We start from the raw sequence: 23,828 nt of genomic DNA on the forward strand, positions 1-23,828 counted from the left end.
TACCTCCTGCCTAGAAAGAGTCATGGGTAATTTTTCCTCTGCCAGTTCAAGTTCTAATACTGGATTCGATGAAGTTAATGGTTTCTGGTCCTCTTCTTTTGGCTGTATCTACATCAATAGCCAAGAAAAATGAAATCCAGCTTTTAAAATATAATACAGTATATACATTTTTAAGTAATTTATCTATTAGCTTAGCTATTCATGGAAATTAAACATGTTTTAAATATTGAAGGTTTTCCAAATGCTCCTGGAGGAAAGAGCTCACGATAAATGCACGTATTTTTCAGAGCTTATCAAACGTCCATTTCAATGGCATCACAAGTGGAAAGCATGCACTTAAGATGCAGCATTCTTACTATAAAAGGGTGGTGTAATTATAATGGTTTCCAAAATTAAAAAAAAACAAAACAAAAACTTCATAGGGCTGAAATTTGGACTTATCATCTCCCTACAATTTAAAGAATTTTACTTTTTTCTTTTTTTTAAAAAAACCAATCAACTTGGCTCTTCAGTTTGAGAAAACTACCTGACAGGGTTATTTGATCCCTGCTCTGAAGACTAAAAAAAAAACCCACTTTCCAATAGAAACCTGTGACGCCTCAAGCTCCAGCTTTTTCTCATCCTACTAATTGAAACATAGTATTCCAAATGCACAGAAATTCTGTTGGGTATCTAGAAAAATTCCCAACGTTATACGGAACTTGCCCACAAGCTGAGCTACGAACCTTGTGGAAAAATAATGAAAAACAACATCCCTCTACTCATACCACACAAGGAAAGGGTGGACATTCTTGCTCATATGAACCTGCAGGAAAAAAATTCTCTTCACATAGTTTCTTGAGTCTGCTGTCCAAATCACCGTTTGGGAAAATTGAGCTCAACAATATATAAGCCCCACTGTGTGGTCTGTGAAAAGATACTGAAACATGGTTTCCCAACCGACCATAAAACAAACCTGAAATGCTAAAAGTAGGAGTAAGATCAAAAGAACATAAAAGAAGATCAACATTAGGGAAGAAACCCACATTTAATTAAGAGAGGCTATATTATTAAAATTATATAACTTATGATTCTATAGTTCATGGTTGAAGGTTACGTTTATCAGTGTTACTAGTGATAACAGAAAATTGAGGTTAAAAAAACTAAACTTTCATATTTTCACAGGCAAAGTCTGTACCAAGCCTTAAAAAATCACCACTAATTTCTATGACAAAAATAACACTAACACATAACTATATTTTCATTACTATGAAAAGGGAAATATTAAAAAATTCTTAGAAAGAAAAACCTGTGCTTTGTTTTTAAACTTATAGAAACAGGCATTTCTCCAAAAATCTCAGGACTAAAAGCATTTTTAATTTACAAAGGCAGTTGACAGTTCTAGGGGAAAGGTCTAAGGCATGTGTCAGTTGGACTCAGTGTGACAAGCAATATCTTTACAGTAATTACTTTGCTTTAGCGCTTTCCTCTACACAAGCAAGAAAGCACTTCTATATCACTAAGACAATCTAAACAAAGCAAAAACTATTTTAAATTATTTTTCTATCTGACAGAAAGCTGAAAAGGTTTCAATTTTAAGGATCTGGGAATACAACAAGTCAGCAGACTAAACCCATGATAAGTGATTCTTATTTCAGATTCACTGGGCAGGCCAAAAATGTCACCACGACACTTCTTTCTGAATATCTACTCAATGATTAGTTATATAAATCTTATTTTAATTTCCTAAACTGAAAGCACATAAAATCAATATATTCACAGAAAATATCAAGGTATAAAAATAAACTTTCAGGTTTTAGAAACCTATCAGAAATATAACTACATTTTTCTTTAACACTTGCCCTTTCCTAACACTATAAGATAAAACCAAATGCACGTACATACCATTTGCATTCCTCATGCTTCCTACTAGGAATGCTATGCCAGAAAAATGAATTTCCAGAACTTTCCCCATTACATGCACAAGAGTATTTATTATTTTATACTGATTTATCATAAGCAAAAAGTTGATCTCAATTTTATGCTCTGGCAAAATTATTTCAATATTCTTAACATTGGTTTAAAAAATTATTAAACTAGACATAGTCTTTTAAAAAAAAATAGTTTAAACATAATTTCCTATCTTATAACCTTCAACCCCTCCCAATAAAAACACAAATACATTATGTTTAGATAATTTCAAAGATAATCTCAGTCACGTTTTCAAAATATACAAAGCCTTCCAGACAACTCATTTGAGTCTAAAAAACATTTCAAGATTACATTTTCTAACCAATAGACTAATCAGTGTTTGATATGTAATATCTTATTACACAAACGTGTGTAAATGTTAGATGGCGCTGTATTTCAGGCAGGGGTACATAAAGCCAAAACAAATTACTAACAATGCAAACAAAATCAATGGCTTAAAATATTCAAAAGAAAGCAGAGAAAATATCACTGCTAATACCACTGTTACTGAATGAATAAAATGTTTGGAACCCTTTAAAAATATGCTTTTATTGGAAGAAGTGGGGAGAGGAGTGGTGGTGGTGGTGAAAATGAGGCAGCATCAGACCCAGGGCTTAATTCAAAAAACAAATAAATTCGAGCTTTGATCTCAAGCCATTTCATGCTGTCCACAAAAAGCCAAACCATTCCAAGCCAAGTCATGCATGTATTTTCCTGAATTCAAGATCTAAAAAATAAAATTGGAAAAAAGCAAAAACAAAAACAAAGACTCATACCTCTCCAGATGGCTTCTCATTTATAGGCTAACGTATAACATTGATAAATTGAACAAAGATCAATAATTTTGTCACTTTAACAACAGCTGAATAAATTTAATCAGAAATATACAATTTAATGTAAAAGCAGGCATTCATACCTTGTAGCCACATCTCTCAAAATAAGCCTCCTCTTCTTTTTTTGCAAGTTCACTACGCTTGAAATATTTTTTGTTTTCCTATTAAAGAAAAAAAATTTTAATAACATCCTTGAGCAAAATTTTCTGTCCCACAGGCAACAATTACCTTTAGAAACCTGAAAACATTTTTCACTGTTTCAAGAATTTGGTAATCGTTTTGGTTCTAAAGAGATTACACTGATTTCCTGAAAGTGCTATTCTTCTATCCCCAGTCTGGGTCCTGATGTGTGATAAATATTGAAATTTTTTTCTTGTAGTATCATTTTAACAGGCATGTCCAACAGCAAAGAGAAGAAACTAACAATATTTTACGAATGTTCACGTCTTGATTTAATTTACCAATGCCTGAGTTCAAAAGATAATTTCTACAAATACATTCATTATGAAGTGTATAAAATGGCATACATTAATTATTTTCTCCTAACAGAAACAAAAATAATGGTATATATAGTTAACATCTTAAATTCCATTACTAAGAGAGTTCCAACTTTTTGTCATCTGGAATCTTATCCCATCAATAATTCTTAAAATAATCTAGACACAGAATGGCCTTAGAGAATCTTTTTGTTAAAAGATTGTTTAAAAGTATTTTAATATGAGTTGACGTTAAGAAGCTTTAAATCTAGTATGGCTAAAAAATGTTAATTCTTTCTATACTATACAAAATTATCTTCATTTTTAAATCTAGTTTGTAATTTGGGAGCTTGTTAACATCTGGAGCTCTCCCTCTTGGATATTATCCCATTGATGGCTTTGCTCAAAAGATACTGACCTACTTAATTAGCAGTAATTATAAGAGTACCTCAATAATGCCTTCGCTTATGCATTTAGCAACTAATAGTTCCAAAGCACAGTCATTCAGGCAAAATGATCATCAATGGATGCTAGAACAATTATGAGAATGAGTGGAGGTGAAACACGGAAAGGCCACGCTGCCAACACTTGAACCTGCTGATGAGGCTCAGCATCAGTAAAACATCATGGGCCTCCCATGTGATACCATATGAGGTACATAACCAGCTGCTGTCGAGCCCACTACTGTTCATGTGATCCCACATGTGTCACAAAAGAACTGTGTTCCAAAGGGTTTTCAATGGTTGATTTTTCAAAAGTAGACCACCAGGCCTTTCTTCTAAGGTACCTCTGGGTGGACTCTTAACCACCAACCTTTTGGTTAAGCAGGAGACATGTTAAACATCTGTACCTTCCAGGGACTCTGTGAAGTACACACTCACTGCCATCTGGTTCATTCTGGCTCACAGCAACCCTACAGGACAGAGTAGAACTGCTTCATAGGGTTTCCAAGCCTATAAATCTTTATGGGAGCAGACTGCCACATCTTTCTCCCTCGGAGCTACTGGTGGGTTTGAACCACTGACCTTTTGGTTAGCAGCTGAGCACTTTAACCACTGTGCCACCAGGGCTCTTTCATAAAGTATCTTTGTAAAATAAACTATAGACTTCAGATAATAATGATGTATCAGTATCGGTTTATCAATTGCAACAAACGTACCAAAGGAATGCAAGATGTTAATAATAGGATAAACAGTGTGAGGGGTATGTTGCAGTGAATTACTTAATATAGCTAATCTAGACACAGCCTTTGTAACTCCCACCAAATGACTGGGTGAGGACTATGAAATGAGGTGCTTGTAGCCTACCAAGAGGATTGAACAGCTTGCTAGTAATGTAAATAAGGTACATGGCACCTTGGGGAGGGGGACCATGCAAATAAGGTGTATGGAACCTAACAAGCAGATTGGTCAGTTTTGCCATCCCGCTAGGCTTAAAAGAACAGTCAATTCTAGAGCAGAGGGAGACCTGACTACCACCAGTAAAGAAGAGACAGTAGTGGAGCGTGTCCTTTGGACCTGGAATTCCTGCACTGAGCCCCTCCTAGGCCCAGGAGACAGAGCTGTGACACTGAAGTCGGTAAGATAGCGAGAAGGAGTGGCAGAGAAACGGTGGCAGCAGAGACAGCAGAACAAAGCAGGAGGCTTGCTGGTGGAGCAGGTGCCTCCAGGCACTTGACAGAGCTAGACTCACTGACTCACTGACCCACGCAGAGCGAGAGGGTTAAGCACCTTCAGGCCAAGGCCTCCTGGCAGAGTAGGGTGCCTTCAGGCACTTATTGGCAGAGCTAAGAGAGCTTTGTAACGCTTGCGCATGCAGCGCAGAGGCCAAGGGCCAGAAAGATGTACGCCTGCAGGCAAAACTGACAAGTGGCTGTCCTAATTGAAGAACTGTCTCCTGAGCATTCCTGAACCTGAACTGTAACCTGTTACTTTGCTAATAAACCCCATAATAGTATTGTCTGTGAGTTCTGTGTGGCTACTGCAACTAATTATCAAACCCAGCAGAGAAGTAGACAATGCTGTGACAGGGACAGTTGGTGTCAGAATTGGTAAAAAGGTTGGAAGGAGGAGGGATATCCGACCTACGCACCACAAGAATTAGCCTTGGGCTGTTAATTTTGATTCTCTGTGCCCCTCATGAAGTTAGAGAAAGTTAGATGCTGCCCCCACCATGCCGTTTTTACAAGGGGGAAGAGGAGTACATGGGAACTCTCTACGTTCTCTGTACAATTTTTCTATAAACCTAAAACTGCTAAAAAAAAAAAAGCACTCATTGAGAGCCCTATGGAGCACAGCTCTACTCTGACACACATGGGGTCAAAACCGACTCCATGCCAACTGGTCCTGGTAAAAACAACAATAACAACGTGCATTCCATGACCATGAACAGTTCATTAATATAGCGTCATCATTCCTTCAATCATGTTAAGGTTTTTAACGTTTATCTAAATAGGATACAAACATCATCGAGAGTCCTGCAAATACACACTGGAGATTCAAAATACAGCCATATGTGTGAAATCTCAAACCATGTGGAAAAGTCAACATTTTGCTGAAGAAGGAAAATAAACATTAGACTCTGAAGTAATATACCGAATTGTAGGGCACACAAACATATACCATTTAAAGAGAGACAGTGCTTTTCAAAGTGAAAGAACTGTAAAATGTCAATGAATTCTATTACCTAGACAATACCTTTTTCAAATGATGACAGTCAAAGTAGAAAACTAAATTAAAAAAATCACCCTTGCACAAGTGAATCCTATTTATTTTAAAATTATATATATAATTATATAAAATTATATACATATTTATAGAATAACACCAATCTTCCACAAACTCTCTAAGAAAATACAGTAAACCATTTTGTAACACTTTTTGTGAGGCTAACAGACAAAACAAGGCAAAAACATTATAAGTAAAGAAAATTGTAGACCAGTATACTTCACGAACATAGATATTAAAATCCCTAACAAAACATTAGCAAATTAAATCCAGCAACACAGAAAAAGGATAATCATGACCAAATGAGGTTTATACTAGAAATGCAAGGGTGATTTAACAAGTAAAATAAATAAATAAATAAATAACCATATTAACAGAAAAAGAAAACCATATAGTAAGTACAGGAAAAACACCTGAAAAATTCAACACCTACTCATGATTAAGCAAAAATAAACTTTAGCAATGTCCTCAGTCTGATTTTAAAAAAAGCATCTAAGAAACCCTACAGCTAATTTTATACCTAATCATGAAATACTGAATGCTTTCCCTCAAGATCAGGAACAAGGCAAGGATGCCTGCTGTCACCACTTCCGTTCAACATTATATTGGAGGTCCAAGCCACTGCAATAAGACAAGAAAAATCAAATAAGGCATAAAGCCAAGAAAGGAAGAAATAAAGCTTTTTATTCACAGATAATATGATGGTTTATGCAGAAAGCCCTAAAGAATCTAAAAAATAACAACAAAATTAACTAATAAGTAAATCCACTAGTGGCTCCAGATGTAAAGTCAACATACAAAAAATCAACTGCATGTCTATAAACTAGCAGCAAAAAAATTTTTTAAATAAAACTTTAAAAATCCCTTTTTCCAAAACCATCAAAAAAATTAGGATTAAACTTAACAAAATACACGCAAGAAAATCAACTGAATTCCTGGCACCTCTATACTGCAGACTATGGAACAATGTTGAGAGAAATTTAAGAAGATATAAATAAATGGAGAGCTATACCATGCTCGGGATTGGAAGGCTCAATGTTGTAAAGGTGCTAATTCTCTCCAAATCACAATGAAAATCTCAGCAGACTTTTTTTGTAGAAACTGACAAGCTGATTCTAAAATTTACATGGAAATACAAAGGTCCTAGAATACCCATAAAAAACCAAAAAACCAAACCCATTGCCATAGAGTCAATTCTGACACATAGCAATCCTACAGGACAGAGCAGAACTGCCCCATAGAGTTTCCAAGGAGCGCCTGGTGGATTTGAACCACCAACCTTTTGGTTAGCAGCCATAGCACTAGCAATCTTAAAAAAAAAGTTGGATGGACTTACACTTCCAGAAAGATGGAGTATATGTACTTCTCCTTGTCCCTCCTGCTAAGTAATGTTAAAAATCCTGGATATTATATATAAAATAAACACAGGAAGACCGTAAGGTGGAGTGAAAAAGACCAAAAGCCTTGGAACCCAAGGAACAAGACAGTAGCTTTAACTGAAAATTGCTCATCACACAAAGAACCAGGAAATCTCAACTTGACTGAGAAAAGACAATCAACAGACAACAGCATCAAGATGACACCAATGTTAGAATTATCTGACAAAATTTTTACAGCAGCCATCATAAAAAAATGTTTCATGCTAGCAAGTAGACATCTAAGATGTATGAATTGGTCTCAACTCACCTGGAGCAAAGGAGAACGAAGAACACCAAAGACACAAGGTAATTATGTGCCCAACAGACAGAAAGGGCCACATAAACCAGAGACTCTATCAGCCTGAGACGAGAAAAACTAGATGGTGCCCAGCTAGAACCGATGACTGCCCTGACAAGGAACACAACAGAGAACCCATGAAGGAGCAGGAAAGCAGTGGGATGCAGACCTCAAATTCTTGTAAAAAGATCAGACTTAATGGTATGACTGAGATTATAAGGACCCCAAAAGTCATGGTCCCCAGACCTTCTGTTAGCCCAAGACAGGAATCATGCCCAAAGCCAACTCTTCAGACAGGGATTGGACTGGACTATGGGATAGAAAATGATACTGGTGAAGAGTAAGCCTCTTGGATCAAATAGACACACGAGACTATGTGGGCAGCTCCTGTCTGGAGAAGAGATGAGAGGGCAGAGGGGGTCAGAAGCTGGCTGAATGGACATAAAAATAGAGAGTGGAGGGAAGGAGTGTGCTGTCTCATTAGAGGGAGAGCAACTAGGGGTACGTGGCAAGGTGTATATAAGTTTTTGTATGAGAGACTGACTTGGTTTGTAAGCTTTCACTTAAAGCACAAATTATATATATATATATATATATAAAAAAAGCTTCAACCAGCAATACAAACATCTTGAAACAAATGAATATAAAGTCTCAGCAGATAAATAGAAGATATGAAGATATAAAGAACTAGATAAAATTTAAGAACTAAAAAATACAACAAAAGAAATAAACTCGATAGGCTCAACAGTAAAATAGAATGGACAGAAGAATCAATAAACTTAAAGGCAAAACAATAAAAATCACCCAATCTGAACAATAGAAAGAAAAAAAGACTTGAAAATAAATAAGCAGGGGCCTGTGGGACTATTAACATTTGCGCCATCTAAGTCTCAGGAGAGAAGAAAGAGGGTGGCGGCTGGAAAAGCATTCAAATAAAATTTCCCACATCTGGCAACGGAATAAAACCACAGATTCAAGAGGCTGAGTGAACCCCAAACAGGATAAACCCAAAGAAATCCAAACCAAGACACATCACAGTCAAACTCTGAAAGATGAAGAAAAAGAAAAAAACCTTGAAATCAGCAACAGAGACACAATACAGACAGACCAATTTGCATGACAGCAGATATTTCATGGAGGCCAGAAGGAAGTAACACATCTTTCATGTGCTGAAAGAAAAGAACTGAAAACTTCAGGAATGATGGGGAAATGACATTCTCAGATAACAGAAAACTAATAGAATTTGCTGCTACCACACACACACACACACAAAAAAAAAAAAACAACCCACTGCCAGAGAGTCGATTCCGGCTCGTAGCAACCCTATAGGACAGAGTAGAACTGCCCCAGAGAGTTTCCAAGGAGTGCCTGGTGGATCTGAACTGCCAACCTTTTGGTTAGCAGCCACAGCTCTTAACCACTATACCACCAGAGTCTCCATTACTATCACACCTACTCTAAAAGAATAGCTATAGGAAGTTCTCAGAAACAGTAAGAAAATAATAAAAGGAACCCTGAAACATCAGGAAGAAGAACAACAGAAAGAGCAAAAATATGAGTAAATAAAATAGACTTTTCATTTCTTGAGTATTCTAATTATATTTGGTGAGTGAAGCCAAATTTATAACCATCTGGTGTGATTTTTAAGGTCTACAGAAGAAAATATTTAAGACAATTATAAATGGGGGGAGTAAGGGATGTAAAGCACAGTAAGGTTTCTATATTTCACTGAAACTGGGAAATATGTCGACACTGTAAGACTGTGATAAACTATGTATCTATAATGCAATACCTAGAATAACATCTTAAAACACTATACAAAGAGCCACATTCAAAAGCACTGTATAATCCAACATCACCCTAAATGGAGAGAGCCTGAAAACATTCCCATTGAGATCGGGGAACCAGACAAGGATGCGCTTTATCACCGCTCTTACTCAACATTGTGTTGGAGGCCCTAGCCAGAGCAATAAGGCTAGATAAAGAAATAAAGGCCATCCAGATTGGCAAGGAAGACGTAAAAGTATCTCTTTTTGCAGACGACATGATCTTATACACAGAAAACCCTAAGAAATCCTCAAGAAAACTACTGAAACTAAGAGTTCAGCAGAGTATCAGGATACAAGATAAACATACAAAAATCAGTTGGATTCCTCTACACCAACAAAAAGAACATCAAAGAGGAAATCACCAAATCAATGCCATTTACAGTAGCCCCCAAGAAGAAAAAATACTTAGGAATAAATCTTACCAGAGATGTAAAACACTTATACAAAGAAAACTATAGTACACTTCTGCAAGAAACCAAAAGAGAATTACGTAAGTGGAAAAACGTACCTTGCTCACGGATAGGAAGCCTTAACATTATAAAAATGTCTATTCTACCAAAAGTCATCTACACATTTAATGCAATTCCGATCCAAATCCCAATGACATTCTTTAATGAGATGGAGAAACAAATCACCAACTTCATATGGAAGGGAAAGAGGCCCTGGATAAATAAGGCATTACTGAAAAAGAAGAACAAAGTGGGAGGCCTTACTTTACCTGATTTTAGAACCTATTATACCGTCACAGTAGTCAAAACAGCCTGGTACTGGTACAACAACCGATACATAGACCAATGGAACAGAATTGAAAATCCAGACATAAATCTATCCACATATGAGCAGTTGACATTTGACAAAGGCCCCAAAACAGTTAAATGGGGAAAAGACAGTCTTTTTAACAAATGGTGCTGCCACAACTGGATATTCATCTGCAAAAAAATGAAACAAGACCCATACCTCACTCCATGCACAAAAACAAGCTCAAAATGGATCAAAGACCTAAATATAAAATCTAAAATGATAAAGATCATGGAAGAAAAAATAGGGACAACGTTAGGAGCCCTAATATATGGCATAAACAGTGTACAAAACATTATTAAGAATGCAGAAGAAAAACTAGATAACTGGGAGCTCCTAAAAATCAAACACGTATGCTCTTCCAAAGACTTCTCTAAAAGAGTAAAAAGACTACCTACAGACTGGGAAAAAGTTTTTAGCTATGACATTTCCGATCAGCCTCTGATCTCTAAAATCTACATGATACTGCAAAAACTCAACTGTAAAAAGACAGTAATCCTATTAAAAAATGGGGAACAGACAATTCACTAAAGAAGACATTCAGGTAGCTAACAGATACATGAGGAAATGTTCATGATCATTAGCTATTAGAGAAATGCAGGTCAAAACTACAATGAGATTTCATTTCACTCCAACAAGGCTGGCATTAATCCAAAAAGCACAAAATAATAAATGTTGGAGAGGCTGTAGAGAGATTGAAACACTTATACACTGCTGGTGGGAATGTAAAATGGTACAACCGCTTTGGAAATCTATTTGGCACTTCCTTAAAAAGCTAGAAATAGAACTACCACAGGATCCAGCAATCCCACTCCTCAGAATATATCCTAGAGAAATAAAAGCCTTCACACGAACAGATATATGCACACCCATGTTTACTGCAGCACTGTTTACAATAGCAAAAAGATGAAAGCAACCAAGGTACCCATCAACGGATGAATAAATAAAATTATGGTATATTCACACAATGGAATACTACACAATCGATAAAGAACAGTGAGGAATCTGTGAAACATTTCATAACATGGAGGAACCTGGAAGGCGTTATGCTGCGTGAAACTGGTCAGTTGCAAAAGGACAAATATTGTATAAGACCACTAGTATAAGAACTTGAGGAATAGTTTAAACTGAGAAGAAAACATTCTTTTGTGGTTACAAGAGGAGGGAGAGTGGGAGGGCGGGAGGGGGTATTCACCAATTAGTTGGTAGATAAGAACTACTTTAGGTGAAGGCAAAGAAAACACACAATACAGGGGAGGTCAGCACAACTGGACTAAACCAAAAGCAAAGAAGTTTTCTAAATAAACTGAATGCTTTGAAGGCCAGTGTAGCAGGGGCAGGAGTTTGGAACCATAATTTCAGGGGACGTCTAAGTCAATTGGCATAATAAAATCTATTAAAAAAACATTCTGCATCCCACTTTGACGAGTGGCGTCTGGGGTCTTAAATGCTAGCAAGCAGCCATCTAAGATGCATCAATTGGTCTCAACCCACCTGGATCAAAGGAGAATGAAGAACACCAAGGATACAAGGTAATTACAAGCCCAAGAGACAGAAAGGGCCACATGAACCAGAGACTACTTCATCCTGAGACCAGAAGAACTAGATGGTGCCCGGCTACAACCAATGACTGCCCTGACAGGAAACACAACAGAGAACCCCTGAGGAAGCAGGACAGCAGTGGGATGCAGACCCCAAATTCTCATAAAAAGACCAGATTTAATGGTCTGACTGAGACTGGAAGGACCCCAGTGGTCATGGCCCCCAGACCTTCTGTTGGCCCAGGACAGGAACCATTCCCAAAGCCAACTCTTCAGACATAGATTGGACTGGACAATGGGTTGGAAACGGATGCTGGTGAGGAGTGAGCTTCTTGGATCAGGTGGACACTTGAGACTATGTTGGCATCTCTTAACTGGAGGGGAGATGAGAGGGTAGAGGGGGTTAGAAGCTGGCGAAAAGGACACGAAAAGAGAGAGTGGAGGGAGAGAGCAGGCTGTCTCATTAGGGGAAGAGTAATTGGGAGTATGTAGCAAGGTATACATATGTTTTTATGTGAGAGACTGACTTGATTTGTAAACTTTCACTTAAAGCACAATAAAAATTATAGAAAAAAAGCACTGTACATAAATCAAAATGGAATTTTAAAAAATGTTCAAGTAATCCACCTAAAGGCAGTAAAAAGAAAATAGAGAAACAAACAGAAAACAAAAAATAAATACTATGAGTAACCCATTAAGATGGTTAAACTTAAGAAGACTGACCATAACAAACACTGGCGAAGATGTGGAGAAACTGATACTCTCATATAGTACTAGTGGGAATGTAAAATGGTACAGCCAGTTGGAAAACAGGCAGCTTCTTAAAAGTTAAACATACACCTACTATATGATCCAACCATTTCACTTTTAGGTATTTACATAAGAGAAATGAAAGTATGATCTCCACATAAAAACTTATACATGAATGTTCAGAGCAGCTTTATTTGTAATAGTTCCAAAGTGCAAACAACACAAATGCCCATCAACAGGTTAATGAATAAGCAAATTGTAGTATATCCATACAATGGAACACTAATCGACAACAAAAAATAATGTATGTATAACATAAATGAATCTCAAAAGAATTAAGCTGAATGAATGATGCCAGACAGGGCAGTGTACGTACTGAATGATTCCATTTACACAGAATTCCAGAAAATGCATACTAATCTACAGTGATAGAAAGCAGAGCAGTGGTTGCCTGTGGATACTGTAGGGGCAGGGTGCTGGGAGGGGCGGGAAGGAGGGATTATAAAGGGGCATAGGAAACTTCGGGGTGAGATGGACATGTTCACTCTTTTGATCATGGTGACGGTTTCACAGGTGTATAAATATGTCAAAACTCACTAAATTGTACATTTTCAATATGTGCAGTTTATATGTCAATTATACCTCAATAAGGAAGCCCTGGTAGCATAGTGGCTAAATGCTACGGGTGCTAACCAAAGGTTCAGCGGTTCAAATCTACCAGGCGCTCCTTGGAAACTCTATGGGGCAGTTCTACTCTGTCCTATAGGGTCGCGATGAGTCAGAATTGACTCTATGGCAATGGGTTTTTTTTTTTTTTTAATATATATATATACCTCATTAAAGTTGTTTTAAGGAATTAAGTAACAAACCACTAGCAAGGAGAGGGAAGAGGAAGAATAAGAAAAAATACTAGTAACAGTAATAATGGGACTAATGTATTACCTGATTTAAGACTTACTGTAAAGCTACAGTAATCAAAACAGTGTGGCACTGGCATAAGGATCAAGAAATAGATCACTACAACAGAGTAAGGCACCCAGAGTGAAGTCACACACAAGCATTTGACTTTTGAAAAAGGTGCCAAACCACCCAAAGGGAAAAGAAAAATATTTTCAGTAAATGGTGCTGGAACTAGGTATCTGTATGGAAAACAATAAGCCTCAACTCCTACCTCACGTCATATGGAAAATTTTAAAAACACTGAAACTCTCAGTTTTTTATAAAAGATAAAATCATAAAGCTTTTAGAATATAAGAAAATTTTCTTTGCAATTTGGGAGGGTAGCAAAGGTTTCTTAGGATACAGAAAGCAATAACTCAAAACAACTGATAAAGTGGGCTTTAGGAAAAGATTTGCTGATCAAAAGACACTACCGAGAAAATGAACACATAACTCACAGTCCAGGAGAAAATATTCACAAAACAGACAACAAAAAATAATGTATGTATAACATAAATGAATCTCAAAAGAATTAAGCTGAATGAATGATGCCAGACAGGGCAGTGTACATAATGAATGATTCCATTTACACAGAATTCCAGAAAAACCGTCACCATCTGACACAGGACTGTTATCTAGGATATATAAAGAACTCCTTCAATTCAGTAAGAAAAAATAAATAAATAACTCAATTAAAAAAATACGCAGTTTTAACAAACACTTCACAAGATATATACAAAAAGATATACAAATGGCCAACACTACATACCCACCAGAAATACCAAAATTAAAAACACTAAACACAAATTGGTAACAAGAACGTACACCAAGCAAACCCTCTTACATTACTGGTGGATGTATGACATGGTAGTTACTGAGGAAAATGGTCTGGCTGTTTTTATAAAACTAAATGTATAGGTACCTATGATCTAGCAATTTCATTTCTGGGTATTTTCCTAAGAGAAAGGAAAATATATAAGACTCATACGAGAAGGCTGACAGCAGCTTTATTCGTAATAGCCAAATCCTGGAAGCAGCCCAGAAACCCATCATTAGGAGAACAGATAAACAAACTGGGTATATTCATACAATGGAATACCACTATGCAGTTAAAAATGAATGAAAACTGATGCATGCAACAACAGGAATAAAACATAAAGCATGCAACATGAATAAAACATAAAGCATGCAACATGAAAGAAGCTAGACATAAAACAGCACATAGTATGATCCCATGTGCGTGACATTCTAGGGTAGGCAAAACTAATATATGGTGGAAACAAATCAGAACAATGGTTGCTTCTAGGGATGAGAAGGACAGGAGTTGACTGGGAAGGTAAGATGATATTCTACATCTTGATACAGATTGGGTTACATAGGTGTATGCGTTTGTCAAAACTCACTGAACGGTACTCTTAAAATCTGTGTATTTCTTTATATGTAAATCTTTGCAAACACACAAAAAGAAATGCAAACAATGAACTCTAGTTAATGATATGCATGCCAAACTGTTTAGGGGTAGAATGTACTGATGTCTGGAACTTAGTTTGAAATGCATTTAAAAAAAAAAAAAAGATGGATTGATGAATTGAGAGAATAACGAACAGATGGATAGTTACATGATGAAGCAAATACAGTAAAATATTAATTGCAGATTTAATTGTAGAATCTAGATGCTAGGCATATGGGTGTTCACTGCACAATTCTTTCAACTTTTCTCTATTTTTGAAAATTTTCAAGGTAAAATGTTGAGAGAGAAAAATCTACTTTGAAGCAGATGTCAAAATATGATACGAACATGCCAATGAACTCCTACAACACTGCTTTTTCATTATGCTAAAAACTTTCAAAGGCTCCTAAGTGACAACTCAATAAAGAGAGGAGTTGGAGAGGATTAGAAAACTGTTCCAAATAAAGGGATGAACAAGCGTGAAAAAAAAGGCAAAGTCAGGACTGAAAAAAATGGAAGTTCACAGAATGCTAGGGGAAAATGGACAAATATTCGGGAGACACCAGCATAAAAATTATTACTTCTTGACCTTAATGAGCCAAAGATCCCTGTAACAATATCAGGAGCAAGAGGGAGGAAGAGGTGACATACATGCTAAACATAATATAAAATTCCAGGACACTCTGAAGCCTATCCAAAAAAAAATCCAAAGGCTCCATTAAAAAACCCAGTGCTGTTGAGCAGTACACTGATATAGACGGGAACTGAGGTCTAAAGGCAAATATGAGCTTAATAAAAGAGTGTATGTTCAAGGTGAAGAGAAAGTAGCCTAGGCCTGAACTTTAAGGAAAAGCGAAATGGAGGGGGAGGGAAGGGAGGAGACCAAAAATAAGAAGGCTGAGAAATAAAAGGAAAAACAGGAAGCTGTGGTATAAGAGATACCAAAGGAGAGTGACGAAAGAGGAACCAGTCAACAGTGTCAAATACTGTTAAGAAGCTAGTTAGAAAAACATGAGGACACTAGAATTTCTAACGAGGGTAGGTTCAGTACAGTGATGAGGGCAAAAGACAGACTGCATCAGGTTAGGGACTGAGTGGGAATTAGAATATTTTTTAAGAAGCCTGGCTGTAAAGAAAAAGGAACCATTGCTGAAACACTACCTCTTTAAAGATAAGAGAGACATGTGCACGTTTTAGTGCTGATGAGGATAAGTCAGTAGAAAGAGAGGCTGAAGATACCGGAGAAAAAGGGGACAGCCAATAACTGATTGGAAGGAAGACGGGTTGGTGCCCAACACGTAGGTAGGAAGGTGTGACCCAAGATGTAACAGATACCTCAATGATTTTAACACTGAAAAAGAGGAGGAATTTCTTGCCTGATAACTTCTATTTTGTCTGTAAAACAGAATGCAAATTCCTTGAAGGCAATGGTGAGTACTTTTTTAATCCTCTATGGCACAGGGTAGTATCTTAAATATATGAAATAATAAATATTGGAAAAAACAAAGTTAAAATTCTACACAAAGCCCATTCTCATAACCACAGCTAGTAAAACTGTTAATCATCCCCCACAGAGTCCTGGAGCAGTTCTAGTTTTTCATATAAATGAGACTTTACTTTAAATGAAGGTTCACAAATCCTTGGCCTCCGATGGAGGATTCTAACAACGCAGAAACAACATTCACCTCAGCGCAGGTATACCAGATAGAACGTTTTAGGACAGGTGACAGGAGGATATTTTAGCAGCTTCTCTACAGTTTGACAGAAGGGCACTCACGAGCTAACTATTAACTATCCCGACTTCCACAGATGACCAGTAAAAACCTGGGCCACCACACGACATGACCAAAGGTGAGGCGGCTCTTCTGGAACAGCGGTACCATAGAGAGGCACTTTTCAGCTACAGACAGGCTAATAAAACAATTTACTGATCCCCAACCAGCATTTAAAAAAAAATTAAACAGGACACGTGATAGAATCCCAAGTGTTAAGGTCAGAGCTGTTCCATGAATTCTTTTTCATATATATTGAACCAAAATAGAAAAATGTTTTTCCTACTGAGGATGGGGCAGTGCAAAAACGTTCGAAAGTTATTAATGGACACTATGATGCAAAAAGATAAAAGCTATAAAAGAAACTGATTCTATGTAAAATTGTATAGCTGCAACTCAAAAGACTGTCTTCCCAGACATATAACATGAAGAAATCTTTAGTAACGCACTGTTCTCTGATACTACACAAGAGCACTCAGTTAGGAGTTGGCAGACATATCTATCCTGGCTGGCCACAGGACTATGAGAATATCACATAACTCTCTAAGCCTCAATTTCATCATCCAAGAAAACAGCATAATACTTGCACTATGCAACAATCAGAATTATTGAGAGGGTCAAATGAAATAACATATTACGGCCCTTTGAAAAATATAAATCACGTATATTAATCTAATTTCCAAATGCTTTAATTCTTAGATAAACTCTATCAAAACTAGTGAATATAAGTCAAAAACATTCAGTCTTTCAGCACACCTGGAAATGGGACAGATAGGGGTTCGAATTCACGTTCTATCTCTTGTTAGCCGTGTGACGCTGTGAAGGTGATGTAATTTACGTAGCTTTAGTTACCTCAATGTAAATGGAAATAATACAGTAAAACCTGCGAAAGCTGGAACCTGTGTAAACTGGAAATCTGTCAGAGAAGGAAAACTCAAGTTATTTCCCACCAATAAAGAGCAATAGAAAACTGGTAATATTATACCCTGCCAAAGGTGGAAAATTTTTGAGACCCCGAAAAACAAGGCAGTCTCATCAAGTTCTGGCTCTCACAGGTTTCACTGTAGTATCTTTATGGGATTGTCATACAAATTAAATGAGATATTAAATGTGAAACATTTAGCACAATGCCTAGCAGATTATTATTAATAGAAACTATGAAGTTCAGTATTTTAATTCCCATGTCATATACTCTTTGCTGGTCTGCAAGTGCTCTGTAATTGAGGAAATCAACCTTATCTTCTGGACCAGATTATCTGAGTAATTAAATCAACTGCTAAAAATGAAAGACATCCCTGGAAAGGTTTATATATGCTTATTATTTTTTTTAGAAATTACAATGAAACAAAGTAATTTTTTTAAATGCTAACTTTTTTTATTGCACTTTAAGTGAAAGTTTACAAATCAAGTCAGTCTCTCATACAAAAACTTACACACACCTTGCTTTGTACCCCTAGCTGTTCCCCCCCCAAGTGAGACAGCACACTCTTCCTCTCCACCCTGTATTCCCCGCGTCCATTCAACCAGTTCCTGTCCCCCTCTGCCTTCTCATCTTACCTCCAAACGGGCTGCCCACGTAGTCTCACATGTCTACTTGAGCCAAGAAGCTCCTTCCTCACCGGTATCATTTTCTATCTTATAGTCCAGTCCAAGCCCTGTTTGAAGAGTTGGCTTCAGGAATGATTCCACTCTCAGGCTAACAGAGGGTCCAGGGGCCCTGACCTCTGGGGTCCCACCAGTCTCAGGAAGGCCATCAAGTCTGGTCTTTTTATGAGAATTTGAAGTCTGCATCCCACTGTTCTCCCGCTCCATCAGGGATTCTCTTGTGTTCCCTGTCAGGGCAGTCATCGGTGGTAGCCGGGCACCATCTAGTTCTGGTCTCAGGCTGATGTAGTCTCTGGTTTGTGGCCCTTTCTGTGTCTTTGGCGTTCTTCATTCTCCTTTGCTCCAGGTGGGCTGAGGCCAATTGATGCGTCTTAGATGGCTGCTTGCTAGCTCTTAAGACCCTAGACGCCACTTGCCAAAGTGGCAAGCCGAACGTTTTCTTAATACATTTTGTTATGTAAAAGGCTATTATTTTTTTTAGATTGATCCGTTTCTACAATTATGCGACTGTGCATGTTGCAGACCCTGAGGGATGAGCTGAGTACTTCATGAACCCATTTTTCCTCTAAAGCACTTCAATTTCAACACCCTCCTTCTTCCTGATTTCAACTATTCATTACTTTTAAAATGTTCCCAAACCACTCAACAAAAGAAAAAGGTCCCTGGGATAGAGATAAAAATATTAAGTTACAGATTTGGATATGCTTTTTCCCCCTTATCTGTAAATTAGCGTTCTATTTTATTAGCTCCATTTTCCTAGTTGTTTTAAAGTTTCAATTATTATTATAAACTCTGCCATCCAGCAAAGTAACAATCCCAACTTACTTTGAGTCTACATAATCATACTCTACACCCAAAGACATACATCAGAGGTTCTCAAAGTGTGGTCCACAGATCCCTAAGGGTCCTCAAGACCCCTTGAGAGAGTCTGTGAGGTCAGAGCTATCTTCAATACTAAGATGTTACTTGTTTTGTTCACTCTGTTGACACCTGCACCGAGAGTGAAAAGCAACGGTAAGTCTGCTCCAACCTTAGCAAGAATCAAGGCTGTGGCACTGAATTGTACTGGTAGTCACTGTATTCTTTGCTGTTAAGCACTCATAATTGGGAGGCAGAGGGCAAGTTACTTAACAATCTCCTAGATGAAGCAGTACAATTAATTTTCTTAAATCCTGATCTGTGACCACATCTTAATATCCTGTGTACCAAAATGGGAAGTATGTATAAAGCATTTCCCCTTTAAACCAAAGTATGATAGTTGTTTGAAGGATAAGCATTTGTGTAATTGAGCTGCAAACTAAACTAGGTACTTTTTTCATGGAACACCGTTTTTTTGTTTTGTTTTGTTTTTTTTAATTGTGCTTTAGGTGAAAGTTTACAGCTCAAGTTAGTATCTCATTCAAAAATTTATACACACATTGTTCTGTGACCCTAGTTGCTGACCCTATAATGTGACCGCACATTCCTCCTTTCCACCCCAGATTTCCTATGTCCATTCAACCAACTCCTTTCCCTTTCTGCCTTCTCATCTTACCTCCAGACAGAAGCTGCTCATTTAGTCTCATGTGTCTGCTTGAACTTCTTTAAGAAGCACACTCTTCACGTTTATCATTTTATGTCTTACAGTCCAGTTTATTCTTTGCCTGAAGAGCTGCCTTCAAGAATGGTTTCATTTCTGGGTTAACAGAGAGTCTGGGGGCCATGTCTTATGTGGTTCCTCCAGTCTCAGTAAGACCAACAAGTCTGGTCTTTTTACTAGAATTTGAGTTCTGCACCCCACTTTTCTCCTGCTCCATCAGGGATTCTCTGTTGTGTTCCCTGTCAAGGCGTTCACTGGTGGTAGGTGGGCACCATCCAGTTCTGCTGTCAGGCTGATGGAGTCTCTGGTTTATGTGGCCCCTTTTGTCTCTTGGGCCAAAATTTTCCTTGTGCCTTTGGTATTCTTCATTCTCCCTTCCTCTAGGTGGTTTGGGATCAATTGATGCATCTTAGATGGCCGCTTACTAGCTTTAAGGCCCCAGACGCCACTCAGCAAAGTGGGATGCAGAACAATTTCTTAATAAGTTTTGTTATACCAATTGACCTAGATGTCCCCTGAAACCATGGACCTCAGGCCCCCCTCCCACCACCCCCACCACCCCCCACACTGTCCCTCGAAGTGTTTGGTTGTGTTCAGGAAACTTCTTAGCTTTTGGTTTTGTCCAGTGGTGCTGACTTCCCCTTATTGTGTGTTGTCCTTCCCTTCACCTAAGATAATTCTTGTCTACTATCTAGTTAGTGGAAATCCTGGTGGCACAGTAAAGAGCTACGGCTGCTAACCAAAAGGTGAACAAATTCTAATCCACCAGGCACTCTTTGGAAACCCCATGGGGCAGTTCTACTCTGTTCTATAGGGTTGCTGTGAGTTAGAATCAACTTAGCGGCAGGGGGTTTGGTTTTTGGGGTTTCATCTAGTTAGTGAATTTCCCTCTCCCTCCCTCCCCATCCTCATAATCATCAGAGAATGTTTTTTTCTGTGTTTAAACCATTTCTTGAGTGGAACACCATTTTTACTGAAAGAATAACTGAGGAGCAAAAAAGAATAATTGAGAAACTATGGTTATTCAGACTTGGGTATCTGGCAAACCATTTTCCAAAAATAAACAAACTTAACCTGTCACTTCAGGGAAACTGACAGCATTTGTTCTGTATGATAAACTTCAGCTTTCAATCTGCCACCATGAGCTAGACAACTTCCCAATACTTTTCTTGTGAGACAACAATGATATTGAAGAATGTGGTATTTTTACATTACGTAATGAAATGTGTCAACATTAGAAAGATCTGCATAACTCCACAAACCAATATTCCTTCGGCTCACTGAGTTATGCAGATTAATAAAAATATAATTTTTTTATATTCCTCAGGAGGTATAATTTCTAATACGGTATCAATAAGTAGCAGGTAATTAAAAGCTCTTTGAGGTTTTCAATAATTTTTAAGAATGTAAACGAGTCTTGAGATCTAAAGCTTTGAGAACAGGTGATGTAAGCTACTGCTAAACAACAAAGTAACGGAGATCAATTTAGGAAGTTCCTAAATTCTTTCTCCTCTTTTTTAATATCTCTCCAAAACATTCTTAGTCTTTCCACCAATGAAGAGCTAACCAACAGACTGTGGTTCTGAAGGAGGAGAGGGATTAGAGTTGAGGAATATACTAAAAAGACGGAAGTTTTAGTGGAAGGAAGAAATCAAAGAGTAGTTCTGAGACTGCCCGTTCTGTTTCAGTTGAGCAGAACACTTTAGGAAAACAATAGAAAAACTGGGGCACATTCGAAAAATACAGATGATGAGTGGGCCCAGCGAGGGAAATTTTGGGGTCGGCGAGGAGACTGACAACATCTTGGGGCTTCCTGGAATTTCCACGCTTCCATCCCTAAGGCTGCCGATTCGATGTCGGTGAATGGACCTAAAAAGGGTTGTTACGGGGAAGTGGCGGAGTTCTTGCTCAGCCCCATATCCGCCCCGAACCCTTTCAGTACAATTACCTTAACCTCCAGCGCCCCCCCAACACACACAACTCCCTGATCCCCAATCCCTCAGGACCCCGAAGGTTCTCACCACCAACAGGTTCCTGTCTTCTACCAGTTGCCGCTTCCGAAGGATCTCCGATTTGAGAATGTCCATCCCGCTGCCCGGGTTCAAGCTCGAGTTCCCCTCCCCTGCTCCCTGGGAACAAGAAAACCTCACTTAACCAACAGCCGTGAACCCACTACCCTAGGACAACAACTGACAGGAACCGCTTCCGGCGGAAGTTGAGGTAAGGCAGAGAGAGGAAGAGAGTGTCCCAGGGCGCCTGTTGTTGACGAAGCCTCTGCGTTCTATCGCCCCCTAGTAGTGCCCTCCGGCAGCGCGCCTGTAGTTTTTACCGGTAGGAGTATAAATGAACTTGTACTGAAAACCCTAATCAGAGTTGTGTTGTCGACATGCTGTATTTTTTAACGATATATTATTGTACCTGCTTGACTTAGCGTGGAAACCCTGGTGGCCTAGTGGTTAAATGCCATGGTTGCTAACCTAGAGGGTTGGCAGTTCAAATCCGCCAGGCGCTCTTTGGAAACTCTGTGGGGCAGTTCTACCTGTCCTGTAGGGTCGCTATGAGTCGTAATCGACTCGACGGCGCTAGGTTTGGTTTTTGGTGGTTTGACTTAGCACAAGTATAAAAGCCTTCTTGTAGCCTCCTCGGTTATGTTAATTAAGGTAAGAGCCTCAGAAATTCATATCAGGGTCCCTAAAGTTACTTGCTTGCCAAAATTAATTATGTAATAGAGTGTGAGAAAAAGCTGAATGATGATACTAGTTCATGGGTATAGAGCAAAAGGGCAGTGTTCGTTGCAAGCCTGTTAAAGTTTCCTGTAAAATTAAGCAACCACGTCCATTTAAGTCATTTCAGAAATAAATGTGTCTCTACCTGCTCAGTTCTAGGTTGCTTACATATCTTGAAGATAATTGGACATTTACCTCAAGCTAACTGAGATAATCTTACTGGCCATGTGCTCAGCAATCAAGATTTTCAATGACATGATTAGCGAAGATGTAACCAGAAATTCTTTTCTTTCTTGTTTAAATCCAAACCAAGAAGAAAAATTAAATTAAGGAGAGAAGTTATGTTAGAAATTTTTTAAAAACGAGACCCTAAAAAGTATTTAAAACACATTTAGCTTTGGTTCTATGCCATTGGAGCTTTTTAAAAATTCTAGTTAAATCATAATTGAACAGAATTTGACATGTTATTTTTTCCCACTCAAAGAGGATAAAATATCATTCACTTCAGTCAATTTATAATTAGCCAGTTTTGTCAAAATAAACGATGATAGAGAATTGTTCATTTAAATTTAGGAAGCTTTGTTGTGTGTGTGTGTGTGTGTGTGTGAGCATTATATTTCATCTAAAAGATATCTAAGCTTTCCCAGAAATAAATCAACATGGGAAGTTAACTCACTGTCTGACATAAGATTCATTGATAATTTTTAGAGCTTTGAAAACTTAAGATTTTTATAAAGTAAAGGTCTGTGAATTAAAGATGGTAAGAGTCTTGCATGAATATCTATTTCCTGGGTCACTTATAATTCCATAAACAATAATAATTTATTAACATTTTCTCAAGTTAGGGACTAGAGATTATGACACAAAAATCTTAAGGGTCGACATGGATGATAGTAATATAATGGAAGTTTATGGAGAACACAACAGAATCGTTGGCAAGATAGGATAGAATCAAGGTAAACTAGAGAAGGCCACTAGCCACCCTAAAGAGGCTCCTTTTAAATTTTACACGTCCATTGATTTTGATGTTTATGTAAATGCATGCATTAAATCCTTCGCTCTATAAGGCCTGCGTTCAAATATGACAGAGATGAGTGATTGAGCAAGCAAACTGATGAGCAAGCTTTTCAGTATAGAA

At 37.8% G+C, this 23,828-nt stretch overlaps 1 protein-coding gene across 2 annotated transcripts in view; it reads right to left on the reverse strand.

Annotated features, from left to right (window-relative positions):
* Positions 1–22,165, reverse strand: part of PRPF18 (pre-mRNA processing factor 18) — a 54,725-nt gene extending 32,560 nt beyond the window's left edge. For both annotated transcript variants that reach the window (XM_049881964.1, XM_049881963.1), the window contains exons 1-3: positions 21,986–22,165; positions 2,867–2,944; positions 4–108 (exon numbers count right to left, since the gene is read on the reverse strand). In XM_049881964.1, coding sequence (XP_049737921.1) covers positions 4–108; positions 2,867–2,944; positions 21,986–22,051 — 249 coding nt within the window. In that variant the 5' untranslated portion in view covers positions 22,052–22,165. The remainder of the gene's footprint in view (positions 1–3; positions 109–2,866; positions 2,945–21,985) is intronic.
* Positions 22,166–23,828: the final 1,663 nt, after the last annotated feature.

Source organism: Elephas maximus, chromosome 4 (genome assembly GCF_024166365.1).
Source record: "Elephas maximus indicus isolate mEleMax1 chromosome 4, mEleMax1 primary haplotype, whole genome shotgun sequence".
Taxonomy (NCBI): Eukaryota; Metazoa; Chordata; class Mammalia; order Proboscidea; family Elephantidae; genus Elephas; species Elephas maximus.